The sequence below is a fragment of the Cyprinus carpio genome, chromosome B13 (assembly GCF_018340385.1).
Source record: "Cyprinus carpio isolate SPL01 chromosome B13, ASM1834038v1, whole genome shotgun sequence".
In the NCBI taxonomy this organism is placed as follows: domain Eukaryota; kingdom Metazoa; phylum Chordata; class Actinopteri; order Cypriniformes; family Cyprinidae; genus Cyprinus; species Cyprinus carpio.
This window is the reverse complement of record NC_056609.1, coordinates 19,053,773-19,067,680: the sequence shown is the minus strand read 5'-3', so window position 1 is coordinate 19,067,680 and position 13,908 is coordinate 19,053,773. Positions and strand designations below refer to the sequence as shown.

The 13,908-nt window shown below is 36.1% G+C and overlaps 1 protein-coding gene across 4 annotated transcripts in view; it reads right to left on the bottom strand.

Annotated features, from left to right (window-relative positions):
- Window positions 1-5,749, bottom strand: part of unc5b (unc-5 netrin receptor B) — a 56,897-nt gene extending 51,148 nt beyond the window's left edge. For 2 of the 4 annotated variants that reach the window (XM_042737085.1, XM_042737086.1), the window contains exon 1: window positions 5,032-5,749. In XM_042737085.1, coding sequence (XP_042593019.1) covers window positions 5,032-5,119 — 88 coding nt within the window. In that variant the 5' untranslated portion in view covers window positions 5,120-5,749. The remainder of the gene's footprint in view (window positions 1-5,031) is intronic. The other 2 variants (XM_042737083.1, XM_042737084.1) reach the window with 1 other exon arrangement.
- Window positions 5,750-13,908: the final 8,159 nt, after the last annotated feature.

Sequence of the window (13,908 nt, the reverse complement as noted above, 5' to 3'; positions counted from 1 at the left end):
TTACTGCAAAATAAACCCAGACAGGATGATCGGACTCTGGTGTGAAGCTGAAGATGTTTATTTTGCGATAATGGCACCTGACAGCCCTTATGAAAATTAATCATGGTTTCACTATAAATAAAACCAAAAATATCATGATGGCTATTGTAGTTAAACCATGGTAACCACATATTAACCATTTTGTGACACTTACCATAGTATGTGTAGTAAAACTGTGGCAATCAATTGGCCAAAAATAAATTGATTTACTTTTAATGTGATAAAACTATTATCTTCATAAGGTAGTACAAAGCTTAATTGCAAGACTACTTACCAAATAAATAAACCAATACACCAATATTAAATATTGATTTGAGCTGAAATTAAATATTAACTTAAATTAGAATAAAGCATCTAGTACATTATAAAGTAAAAAAAATAAAACAGCCTAGCACCAGGATGAACACTTTAAGAAAATTAAATTGCATATTTTTATTAATCTGCAATACATTTTTATATGGACTAGTTAACCAAAACAACTTCCTTCTTAATTTTAAAATTCTCTCTTATTCAGCTATTTGTGGGTTTTTTTATAAACAGTATTTTCTACTTCTTTCTATTTTCTTCTGAGCTTATATGCTAAAAGTTTGCCAAAGTCATTTTTATCATAGTCAGCTATTCTGGCATTAAAAGAAAATGACAGCAGAGTGAAAGGGCAGACATGAAAGTAGGATGCTATGTTGCATTAGCAACAGTAAAATGAATAATTTAATCATCATTATACATAAATACAAAACCGCTGAATATAGCAATGGACCAATCAAAAGCAAGTATTACAGAGAGAAGTGTAATAAATCTTTTTAACCTAGTATCCTTTTCCTTCCGCTCCTACACAATATCTTTCCTGTTTGTTCCAGATTTACGATAGTGTACATGCACAGTATTGGCAAAGCATTAAAAATGTCCGCCATTAATAAATATAGCTCTAGGCATCGATAAGAACCTTAATAAAAACATCTCCACTCAAGGATCTGCTCATCACTTGCTCCTCTCTGTCACTGTCCCTCACTCTCTCTCCTCTCGCCCTGTCGCGGTCTTCTTCTCTCAGACTGTGCCAGGGACTTAATGATGCTTGAATGCCAATGCTTCTGACTCCTGACTTTCCACTCTAGCCCTCTTTTTTTAATAAAGTCTATTTAAAAGGCAATCCCTGTCCTCCATCTATCTACATCTCTCAAAGAGATATATCTCTCAGGCTTTTTCTTTATCTCTGCTTTTTACTCTTAAGTACAAATACAGCTGCACTCCATACTTCATACACACATATCCACATAAAAAAAGAACGCTAACTATTTTAATGTTAAGGTAGATAAACAACAAAATACACTTAAAAAAATACACTTAAAAAAAAAAAAAAGATTACATTATCTGAGTTTTTAAAGATTAACTTTAAGTAATAATGGCAGTTTATCAAAATTTAAAAAATAGGTAGATATGAAAATACACAATTATATATAAGGCAATATACACTATTACAGTATATATATATTGAGGTCAGTAAGATTTTTTAGAAAAGTCTCTTATGCACACCAAGGCTGCATTTATTTAATAATAATAATAAACAACAAAATATTGTGAAATATTATTACCATGTAAAATAACAGTTTTCTATTTTTCAAATATATAAACAAATGTAAAACGTTTTTTATTCCTATGATGACAATGCTGAATCTTCAGCAGCCATTACTCCAGTCTTACATGATCCTTCAGAAATCATTCTAATATGATATTTGGTGCTCAAGAAACATCTCTTATGATTAGCCATGCTCAAAACAGTTGTGCGGCTTAATATGTTGTGTATCATTATAAATGCCTTTACTGGCACTTCTGATAAATGTAATGCACAAATACCAACTGATATAAATGTTTAAAAAAAAAAAAAAACAATAATCTGACAATTCAGCATGTAATTCAGTCAGGCGATAATGAAGTGCTACTAACAACCCTCAACAAGTCTCTGTACCGCCGCTCTCACACCTGCCTGCACATACAACACATGTCCAACACCACTTCAGAAATCCATTGCATCATAAACAGATCACACACACAACCATAAACTGCTTTAAAATATTAAAGAAGGCCACTTTACAGTGATGAATAATACAGTATGGGGGTGAGTGGAAAACCAGCGGTCTCCTCCAGTGCCCTCTCCTCACCCCTCTCTCTGCCTCCCACAGCGGCCATAAAGCTAATGCACACCACAAGACTGGCGGTTCAGATCTCTGCCAGACCTCTCACCGATCCATGCATTCCTTCCTTCGCATTTCCCTTCCTCTAGACCTAATTACAAGCTTAACTGGTTCTTTTCCTACCTAAGTTTTCTTCTCTTTGCCTTTTGTAGATTTTGCATTCATAACTGAATTTCACAATGTGAATCTTACCATTCACAGCAAGCAAAATCAACCAAAGTTGACCTATTCTCAGAAATAACCAATTGTCCCCCCACGCCCTGGACTACCAGCGGAGAATTCCGGCAGCCTTGACTGGGAGGATCCGACATGTTATGCTCTCTGAACATGATGGGCAAGCAAGAGGACACCTCTCTACTCCAGCTTGACCTTAGGCACTTCAGCTTGACCTACAACCGCCCACTTTTCACTAGGCCTGAACTTAATCCTCTTGAAACTGTCCAAACAATACGAATCAAAAGCTTAGGTCTTATTCAGAGCACTCTCGAGAGTGGAATCTTCTCCAGCTCCCAAAACACGCACCCATGCACGGCTGCACCCAAATCCAGACAGTGCGACTCCATTGCGTATACAACAGCACACGTCTGCCGTCTCGATACAGCTCAAGCGTGTATACAGGGACGTTCTGTCTAACAAACACACATGCATACACACACACAAACAGGGAAGAGAAAAGCTGATTGGGCAAAGGAGCCAGAAGTGGGTTCCTGGCAGTCTGAGTAATTAATGTGTATGTCAACACTGAGAGAGCTGTACCATACAGGAAATCTGAGCTCAGCACATCCACAATACAGACAGACAGGAGGGGGAGAGGAAGAATACAGGAATGGACAGAATGAGAGAGAAGATAAACGTTATCCATCTTGACTCTTATGTTTTATGGATGATATGAAATATGTGCTGACATCTCCGTCTCAACGAGAGACAGGCTTGGAGTACTTCTGTCCGTAAAATCTAGACGTTAATGTATGCAGAAGGAGTTTCTCACATACTGTATAGGTGAGATCAGGGCAAGTTGTCACTTTTTTACACTACAGTGAATAATTCTTTGAGTGGGTTTATCTAGTTATTTTTTGAATACAAAAAAGCAACTGAATATTTTCACTGTTTATTGCCCAGAGGAAAAAATCGTTCGCTAAACACAACTCCAATAACATGGCAAGTTGTCTCACTACAGTATGATAGGGTAAGTTGTCACAACAATCTATTACAGGCTGTTCAGCAAATTATTAACAGGAAATTAATTATAAAACAAATTCATGAAACAGCAAAAATCTAGAAAAATTATGAATACTGTAAATATATATGGTTTTATTAATTTAGATCATTTAATACAACTTGTTCCTATACATATCCTCAAAACACAGTTCTCACATTTTCAGTTAAAACTATTTTTAGACAACTTCCCTGTGTGACAACTCGCCCCGATCTTGTCTATATCAAAAACCTGATGTCGAAATACAGTAAGCATGCTTTCTAAAATGGTCTCCGCTGCTGGTAGATCAAGGGCAAGGACACTTAAACTGCAGTTCACATCCGTCTCCAAATCTGAAGTTAAATCAGCCTGTCCTTTCTCTTTCCGATTTCTCTTTCCCATTGGAAAACCAATCAGCTAAACCCTTTGAATGTGCACTTCTGATTACATATGTGGCCAGAGCGTGGAGAGGGAGAGAGATTTCTTTGACGCTTCATTGCTTCCCGTCACTTCAAAGGTCAGAAGGTAGGCTAGCATTCATACAGAAACAAAAACACATCACAACTCATTAATATTTCTCCTTTGTACGGTAAATAATATCCAGACCAGAAATTCATTACTCCACAAAATTAAGCTTTAAAAACATCTTCAGAGGAACTTCCACCACCACTTAATCAAGAGCATGTGCTAAACGCAACCCTAAACTACATCAATCGGAAAAGTAAAATAACAGAGAGCAAGACATTTTAAAGCAACACACTTTAATTCAGAGCTCACTATCTCTGCTTTCCCTCAGATGTTGTTTCCTTTTTTACTAGGTTTATTTTTTCTGTCTTTCAGGAGCCAGGAAGGCATTGAGCTAAACCTTAATTACTCCAAGAACACCAGGGGTTCTGCTTTTTATCCGCTGCTTGGAAGCTCAGCATGGCAAGCAGAAAGAGAGGAGATCAACAGAATATTCCTCTGAAGGCAGAAAGAGAGAGAGAGTCACATCCCTTCATCTGGTTCTTAGTTATCTATCTCACTGCCTAGATAGATAGATAGATAGATAGATAGATAGATAGATAGATAGTTTTGTCATCATTGATAGGTTTTATACAGGGTTTAATATTTCAAATGAACGGTGCCACCTGTTATATTTCAGTGATAATGCATGGAGACATTTAGTAAAGTGGATCAACAAAAACATTATTCAATACATTTTTCCCAATAATCCCTCTATTAAATGCTTCTGTCTCTTGTAAAAGGTCGCAGGAGCTTCTATGCAATTTCTTTTTAAAAAAAAGTAGGCCAGAAAAAGTAGCTTGCTTTCTTTATAAACGACCAGTGAGTCATCTGCTGATTTATATATATATAAATAAATAAAAATAAAATGGCATCATTTAATAGTCTTGATAGTCGACAAATGTTGAGAAACAAATCCTGCTCGACGACCTCATCATCACTAAACTTATCTGTGTTTTGGGTGTGTATACGTGAGAGCGCGTGATTAGAAAATCCACTCCTGCTCTCCCGTATGTTTCAGACCGAGAGTATAAGGAAGTGTTTTATTATTAATACGTACACTATTCATATTAATATGTTTTTATGTTCTAAAATGCCTCGTACCTGCGTGGATCACAAAGGTTGCGAAGAGTAGAACTAAACCGTGCAGGGAAGCGGGAGATTGGTCGCGGTGTATCCACGCTGAGAGCATCTTCACCCGGTCACGCTACTGCCAAACGTCCCCCAGGTGCTCTCGCTCCAGTCGGCTGAACTCTCGCTGAATCCTCTGAGAAGGATACTTCAAATATAGTGTGAAACCTGGAGGCGGGTTCCTCCTTAAACTTCACAAACTTACAAAAGAACCGTGCACCGTGGTTTATAATAAAACCCCAAATCACGAAGCGACAAGTTTTGAATTACAGTTACAGAAAATGTTCAGTCATGCACATCGCAGTCTCCCTCCGTAGTGAGACACAAAATAGCCAACAACCTGCGTAAAGTTCATCTCATTCACAACTCCACTGAAGCCGCGAAGCGTTTTCTTTGGTACTGTTTGAAAACAACTGAATTTTCCGCGAACGAGTCGAAAACAAAAGTACTTGACAGCTTTATTCCTGTTGGGACGAGTAGAAAAAGTTGTCCGCACGCGTTAAATATAATGCCATAGTTGTTAGGTCTCCGCTGTTATCTGTGGAGCGCCATAGTCAAGCCGCTGCCGCTCTTCTGTGTCTAGAGTACTGAGTGTAAACACTCGGACACGGGTATGAAGCGCGAGCCTCCAGACTCTCATCTCCCATCAACCAATCATCAACCTTCACAGACCCACACTGAGCGCTGGAGAGCAGAGACGCGAATAGAGATGTGAATGGAAACACGGAAACCACGGAGACGGATTTTCACGGGAGGAACAATATCCATTTAATATATATATAAACTATAGCTAAATTAAAATGGTTTTGTAATTTTACAAGGATTTGAATTATTATTAATATTATTGTTGTTTTGTTATTGTATAGATTATATTTTAACAATATAATAAAAATAATTGTTTAGTTATTCATGTAACCGTTTTTCTTCTTTGACCTTTACTATGTAATTAATCATGATCTTCTGTTATTATAATTAATTAAGGGTGGTTTGGATGAAGAGTGTTTACTAGAATGTGTTCATGTTAGTTTTAGTTTTAGTGTTTGTAACACAATCACAATTTACTGTGATGCCTTCCAGTATGTTTCATTCACGTTCAGTGCATTATTGAACGTGTTTTTGGGAACACCACAAGAGGGCGACAGTTTCTACACGTGTTTTTGAGTCATTTTAGATGCTGAATATGGGCTGATTGTTTAGTGTCCATTTGGTTTCATTGTTACCCTTCAGAAGGCTGCAGTCAGAGCTCTCAGGTTTTGGTTGTGTAAGCAGGAACTAAAATGTAAACAGGTTATTCAAATTGCAGTCTACTTACCACAGGAAGCAGAATCGTTTGTAATGCAGATGGAGGAGGACCATCATTTGGAGTCTTGAAAGGGCAGCGGTTCCTGATTTGCAGGTAGCAGACAGGGAAAATGCTCTGTAAACAACAATTTAATGTATATTTAATGAGAGTTTAGACTGATTTGTCAATGTTAAAAAGTCTAAATGTTTACAGATCTCAAATCGAAAAAGTTCTGACATGGTTTATAGGCGCAGCACTACAACTTTTTCTCCCCATATATCAGGTTAAATTCTTACGTTTATAAATACGCTCTATTTACACCTGCTAAAGTAGCTAATAGAAAAAATACATCCTGTGAAGACATGCTAAAAATGGTGCTTGTAAAAAGAAAGTCTCGTTAACCGTCAGACAGTGTTCATGCTAAAATGACTGTGTCTGTCAGTCTTTAACACAAATCTGACTTTGAAAGCTCATAATCCCAGCGGACCAGTGATGATTCCTCACATCTTTCCCTCTTCAGTTTACTGGAACCTGGATGTGTTTCAGAATTCAGAGTTTAGTCTGGTCATAAAATACAATAAATAAGATTTGTCAATCACTAAAAGAGTGAATGATTACGGGAATAGTTCATACAAAAATGAATACTTGCTAAATAGATAGATAGATAGATAGATAGATAGATAGATAGATAGATAGATAGATAGATAGATAGATAGATAGATAGATAGATAGATAGATATTCACCCTGAAGCCATCCAAGATGTAAATGAGTTTGTTTCTTCATCAGAACAAATTTGGAGAAATTTTGCATTTCATCACTTGCTCACCCACAGTGGTTCCTCTGCAGTGAATGGGTGCCATCAGTCCAATGAGAGTCCAAACAGATGATGAAAACATCACAATAATCCACAAGTAATTCATATGACTCCAGACTACCAATTAATGTCTTGTGAAGTGTTTATCCAATCCATCAAGACGTTTTTAACTTCAAAGCATTGCTTCCAACTAAAATGTGAGTCCTCTATCTGTGATAATGCTGTTTCTCATGAAAAAGTAATCTTGTCTAAATCATAAGACAAATGTGCACCTTTTAAAAGTGATAACAGTCTAAAACAGTTCTTAACAAATGTCAGTGAATATTGATGTTAGAGGACACCAGGGGATGGACTAGATCATACAGTATTTTGGCCAGAAGCAATGGTTTAAAGTTAAAATACTTTAAAGATGGATTTGTTTCTTACAAACACACAGCTTTTCACTTCACAAGACGTTAATTGATGAACTGGAGTCATGTGGATTACTTATGGATCATCTGTTTGAACTCTCATTCTGACGGTACCCATTCACTGCAGAGGACCCATTTCTCCAAATCTGATGAAAAAACATACTCGTCTACATCTTGGATGGCCTGAGATGTGAGTCATTTTCAGCTAATTTAAATTGTGGGTGAACTGTTGCTTTAATACTCAGGTTCAAGAATCAGTTAATAATGATGGCAGATTTGTGAGCATGGATATAAAGAATAACTTAGCTGTATCTTTAATTCAATCCATAAGACGCTGCAACTAGCTGAGCAAACTGCCATAACGATTTGATCCTCTGTGTCATCAGCTCAGATAAGTCTGCAGCCTACTAATGGAACACGGTTTGCTTTCATTACTTCCCATGCATATCTCAAGCACATCTTCAGTTACTGTGCAGATGGCAATTGCGATAAGATTTGCGGTGCTTCAGACTGAATAATGTTGAGATTAATTGGTAATGTAACTCATGATGAGCTGTGTAACAGTGAGGTGAGAGTAGGTAAGGAGTGAGAGTGACGAAAGCGTGGGGGTAAAGAGGATGAATAATGGAAGACGATGCTGCTCACTGAAGAGAGACAATGAGAACATGCATATGCTATTATAGTCATTATAAGAAAAATGCTTAAATAAATGTCTAGCACTGCTCACATTAAACATCTAATTTTGAAAAGCACACAACCTGTCCCTGAAATTCATGAAGGAAAACCCTAAAAATAGTCTGTAAGTAATAGAGTGGGATAACAGAAAATTATTTTCAGGAATTATCGAGCTGACCCAAACCACAGACTAATTATCCCTGCTGTGCCAGAAAGGAAGTCATGCCATAGATTTTAAGTAAGATATGTTTTCTTCTTCTGATCATAAGCTTGATTAGGATGGTAGCATCCATGTTCTCATGTAACACCATCATGCTCCCATGACGGTATTACATTCCAACTGAGAGCTGTATGTATGAATGTGTATGTAATGTATAAAGACAAATATGTAACCTTTAGGCAATATATGTAAACTTTAGAAAAACCTGTAACTTTTTTTACATAAAAATATATTTATTTTTACTGTATTCGTAGTTTAGTATGTATAATGTTTGGGAAATTGTTTATTTTTACGTCATTATTTGTGTGCGGTTCAGGTTTTGTCAGATTTGTGGGAAACAAATGTCCCTATAAAAAAAAAGTAAAAACTTGATACTTTTACAACCTTTCAACATAAAGAGAATAATGTTTTAATTAAAATATAAAAAATGTAAAAATGGGTTACATTTAAACATAGGTGTAGGGTTAGTGTATAGAAAATAAATAGACAATAATTAGGTCAATATTAAATATTTTGTTCCCACAAGGATTGTAAAACCTGACACGAACCTTCCAACGGCCCCCACGAGGAAACTAACATTTTAATTAAAATCTAAAATTGCAAAAATATTCTCTGTAGGTTAGATTTAAGGGTAGGTGTTGGGTTATAACATACAGAAAACATACTAATAAGCTCAATATGATAACAATGAAAAGGCCCTATAATAATGGGTGCATGGTTATAAGTATGTCTTGTGAGCGATTCCATGCTGAGTTCACCTGTCCCGCCTTGTTCTAATCCCCGGGTACACCTGGGCCCATGGGCCGCAGGGGCTTTTAGCAGATTGCATGGGCAAGACTATTACTCTTATTGTTGCTCTAGAAACTCAGCTCTCCTGCGGCGGTATGGGGAAAAGCTAATGAAATTAAAGGTGCCACAACAATTGGGAAAAATGCGAATTTTCTGTTCGCATGCTCCTTTGATCCCATTCCATCAGCTGCATGCTGAAATGTAGGAGTTGGCCTTAAGCTAACAAAGTAAAAAAGCATGGTAGAGAGGTCAGACAGAGGTTTCCAAGAGTCTTTACCTTCTGACTTTTCAATTTCAGAATCCCTTGCTTGTAATATGTGGAACCGTGGACTGCTAGGATCATTAATGAGGGAAACAGATCAAAGTTCTGCAAAACTTGCTCAAAAAGGAAATATTTATTAGTGATAAAAGACCCAAGAAATTTCCCATGGAAACAGCTAACGTATCTGTTAAAGGTTAATTTAACTTTGAACAATACACTAGCAAGTACACTACTCGTCAAAAGTTTGGAATAATTCATTTTTTTATGTTTTCTGCTCACCAAAGCTGCATTTATTTTTGCATTTAAGCTGCAAAAAATCCTCAAAAAGCCAAATAGAAAACAGTTGTTTTAAATTAAAATGTTTCAAAATATTGTTGTTTTATTACTGTATTTGGAAATATTTTAATTTAAAACAACTGCTTGCTATCTGAATATACTGTAGAAAGTGATTTATTCCTGTGATGGCAAAGCTACATTTTCAGCAGCCATCACTCCTTCAATGTAACATAGTTCTTCAGAAATCAATCTACTAAGCTAATTCAGTTCTTGTTCATGGCTTTTTGAGGATTTTTTGATGAATAGAAAGTTCAGTGAACAGCAAGCATTTGAAATAGACATGTTTTGTGATTATAAATGTCTTTTTTGTCACTTTTGATCAATTTAATGTGTCCTTGCTGATTTTAAGCAGTATTTATTTATCTTTATATCTTACTAACCACAAACTTTTTAACGTACATTATTATATTACTGTACTGCAAAAAAATTTAAACAGTACAACTGTTTTCAACATTGATAATAAGAAATGTTACTTGAGCAGCAAAAACAGTTTTGTCATCACATGAATAAATTACATTTTAAAAATGAATTTAAATGGAAAACAGTTCTTTTAAATTGTAATAATTTTCATAAGATTACTGCATTTTTTGATCAAATAAATGTAGTCTTGGTAGCACAAGAGACTTCTTTCAAAAACATTAAAGTCTTAATTATTTCACATTTTTAAAACAGTGTAGATGTTCTACAAAAAAATACAACTCAAATTTTCATACTATAATTTAGCATAGCATAGCATTAAACAAAGAGACAAGACAAATTAATTCAACAATATTTTCAGATCTTAAATAGCTTCCAAAACCCTGGCATATCTTATATTCCTGTCAACGAGTAAACAGAATTTAATCGGAAATGCATGTTTTTGTTTGTAATTACATGCTGACAGAGAGAAGCACAATACCTTTCAGAGCTGTCAGTTGTACTGAAGACCTACAGTATTCCACACAAAATGCAGGTTTGCCACTAAATAGCAGGTTATTTTTTTATGAGAGGAGATTCATCCTAAATTGTTTGCAGGGTAAACAGACCCATTCAGTATAGGAATGAGTCAGCGCTCTGTGAAATAGCTGGGTCCTGGTTGATGCTTACACTATGTGGCATTTAGAGCACATAAAAGCAGCGCAGATCTGAGTAATCCAGTCCTTACATCTCACTGTCTCCTGTGTAAATACCTGAGCACAAAATATGAGATTTGAGAAGACGGAACAGTCTGCCGAGAAGAAGAGTTAAATGTGAAGAGGACTCACTTACAATATTTATTTCCTCCAAATAAGCAAATGTTCAAGACAGAAACATGAAAGGATACATTGTTTGAATTATGAATCTGATTATTTATAATTGATTTTTAAAAGTAGTAGCTATCTGTTGTGGCTCTGATTGCCATAGAAACATGTTAGTTCAATTAAATATGGTTGTTTCTTTAAGTATCCACCCAATTGATCCCCATGGAAACATATTTGTTCCATTAAACAATCTTGATTGAAGTATCCACACAATTACTCCACATTTGCAGCATACATGCAACAAAACTGATTTGAAGTAAGTGGCAGTACAAGATTAAGCTATATTGAGGCTGCTTCTTTCCCAGTGTACCAAGTTCACATCTGTGCATCTTCTCCTCTCTTTCTCTGCTCATTTATTTAGTTTGTCCTCCTCACACATTTAGCCCAAGCATAATGCGCTGAGAATGAGCCAAGCAAATGGGTCTCATCAGGGAGATGTAGGTTGATTTATCCAAATCAAGAATAAATGTGCACTCTTTTTATGTGTGTACATGCCTGTGTGTGTCCTATTGATGAAGGCTAAACACTTAATTAAATAGCATTTGCCTTCATAAAGGCCTTTGGGAACATGGACTATAAACACTGAAAGTTCAAATGTCAACATGGGTCATATATATTAGTCAGTGATGTAGTGTAAATCCATAGCATAGGGCATACTTCAGACAGTGGTATTATTTGGTCTGTTTCCACACATTGTATAGCTTGAGATGGTGTGATGAAAAAACACCAATGTTCAATATGCAGTTAAATTCATTATTACTAATTATTGAAATAAACTATTCATAATTTGTGTATAGATTTATATTATATGGTTTGGTTTTGCCTCTTGTACCATATTTATTACTATATATTGTTTGTACTGTATTTTATAGTGTAGACTGTTCTGCTACTGTATTGCACAGTATACTGTATATTCTATTCGGTTCTATTCTATTCCATTATATTCTATTCCATTCCATTCCATTCCATTCCATTCTATTCTATTCTATTCTATTCTATTCTATTCTATTCTATTCTATTCACCAAAAATATAGTTCAGCATTCTAACTGTAGAATGCCAAGCAGTGTAGCTAGTTTTTGAATTAAAATAGAATAAACAGAATAAACACTTAAACTCATTGTTAATAGTCATTTAAATAACGCATCATATTTTTTGTGGATTTTGTGTGTGTGTGTGTGTGTGTGTTTACCATTAATATAGTTCAGTATTTTAACTGCAGGTTGCCAATCAGTGAATGTACTTGGAATGTGCGTTCACAGGTGTGATAAACAGAATTAAAGAGTCTAAAATATCCACTTAATCAAACATCATCTTAGCAAAGTAACTTATGAATGTTCATTTCAGAATTAAGAGGAACATTCACTTAGAGCAGTCAACAAGCAGCCAGAGCAACCACAGGGGGAAAAATATATTGTATGGTTTTGAAACTTTCAGGTGTTTACTGAGAATGCATCCTTATATGCAAGTATGTGTGTGTGCACTAGAATTAATGAGCATGGGACAAGGAAATGCCACCTACTGGCATTTTAGACAAACAATCTCTGGTTTGGTGAGGAATCGGGGAAATGCCTGAGGGCAGAAACATGTCTTCTGCTGTTCTCTCTTATTCCCTCCATCATCCTTCACTCCATCTCTCCTGGACCACCTCACTAATGATCGCTCAGAGTCTGGGACCCAGCTATGCATCATTTACTAGGAGCTCTGGAGACAGAGAGGGAAAGAGGGAGAGGGGAATAGATAGGAAGAATTAAAGAAAGGGCGAGAGACTAAAGAGAGAGGAAGACCTAAAGGGATTGGAGATAATGTAATTTGGAAAAAGGAAGCATGACATGTAGAAAAAGGGAAAGAAAAACAAGAGGAAGGAATTGAACTGAAGTAACAGAGATAGAGAGAGAAGAACTGAGGAGTGACGGTGGAAATGAGAGTGATGGAAACACAGTGTGCTTGTGTTAATTTCATTGGCAGAGAGATCAGAAACAGCTGATGAAATCTGTAATGTCTTTGACCTTCCAAAGTCATGGCTCCATTACTAAAAAAACAATAAAACCCAAGGGTATACACTTTGCTTCAAATTAAAATGACCAAAAAAACAAAGACTAACGATGATCAACAGGAAGGTTCATGGAAATAACTGTTCCACATAAAAGGTTTTAAAAACATTTTCACATAAAAACAATATAGCCAGTTGTTTTGTCTATATTTGCTCCACCTTTGGAAACTGAAGCCTATACAGGTGGTGTTTCATTTCTGAATGAATCAGTGTTTCTGAACAAATCGAATGAGTAAAGTAATCAACGACTCACTCATAATGAAAATGCAGAAACACAGACAAGCAAAGTGATACAAACAATGAAATGTCCTGAGCCAATCAAATTAGAGGACTAGAATTAAATGTATAATGCTCAACTATAAACGCTTCCCACATTCTCTGTGTTGTGGAACAGCGAAGGAAACATTAATTTCTATGTTTGGCAGTGTACATAATATCTGGAGTCAAAGGTTTACACCAAGATTAAACCCGCGGCTAAACACATCCATCCAATAAAGCATTTAAAGGGTTGTCGATCTCATAAATGTCTTGGTTTTATGAGCAGCTGGATGTATCGACTGTTTTGCAGTATCACAGTAAAATGAAAGTATATCTAACAATCATCAAGGATAACAGAAAGCATCTGCCTTCCACATGAGCCAAGCTTCCCAGTGCTAGTGGACGGGAGAGTGAAGGAGCGCTGTGCACAGAGTATAAATGGAGAAGGTGAGAAAGCGCTGGAGGCTATAGG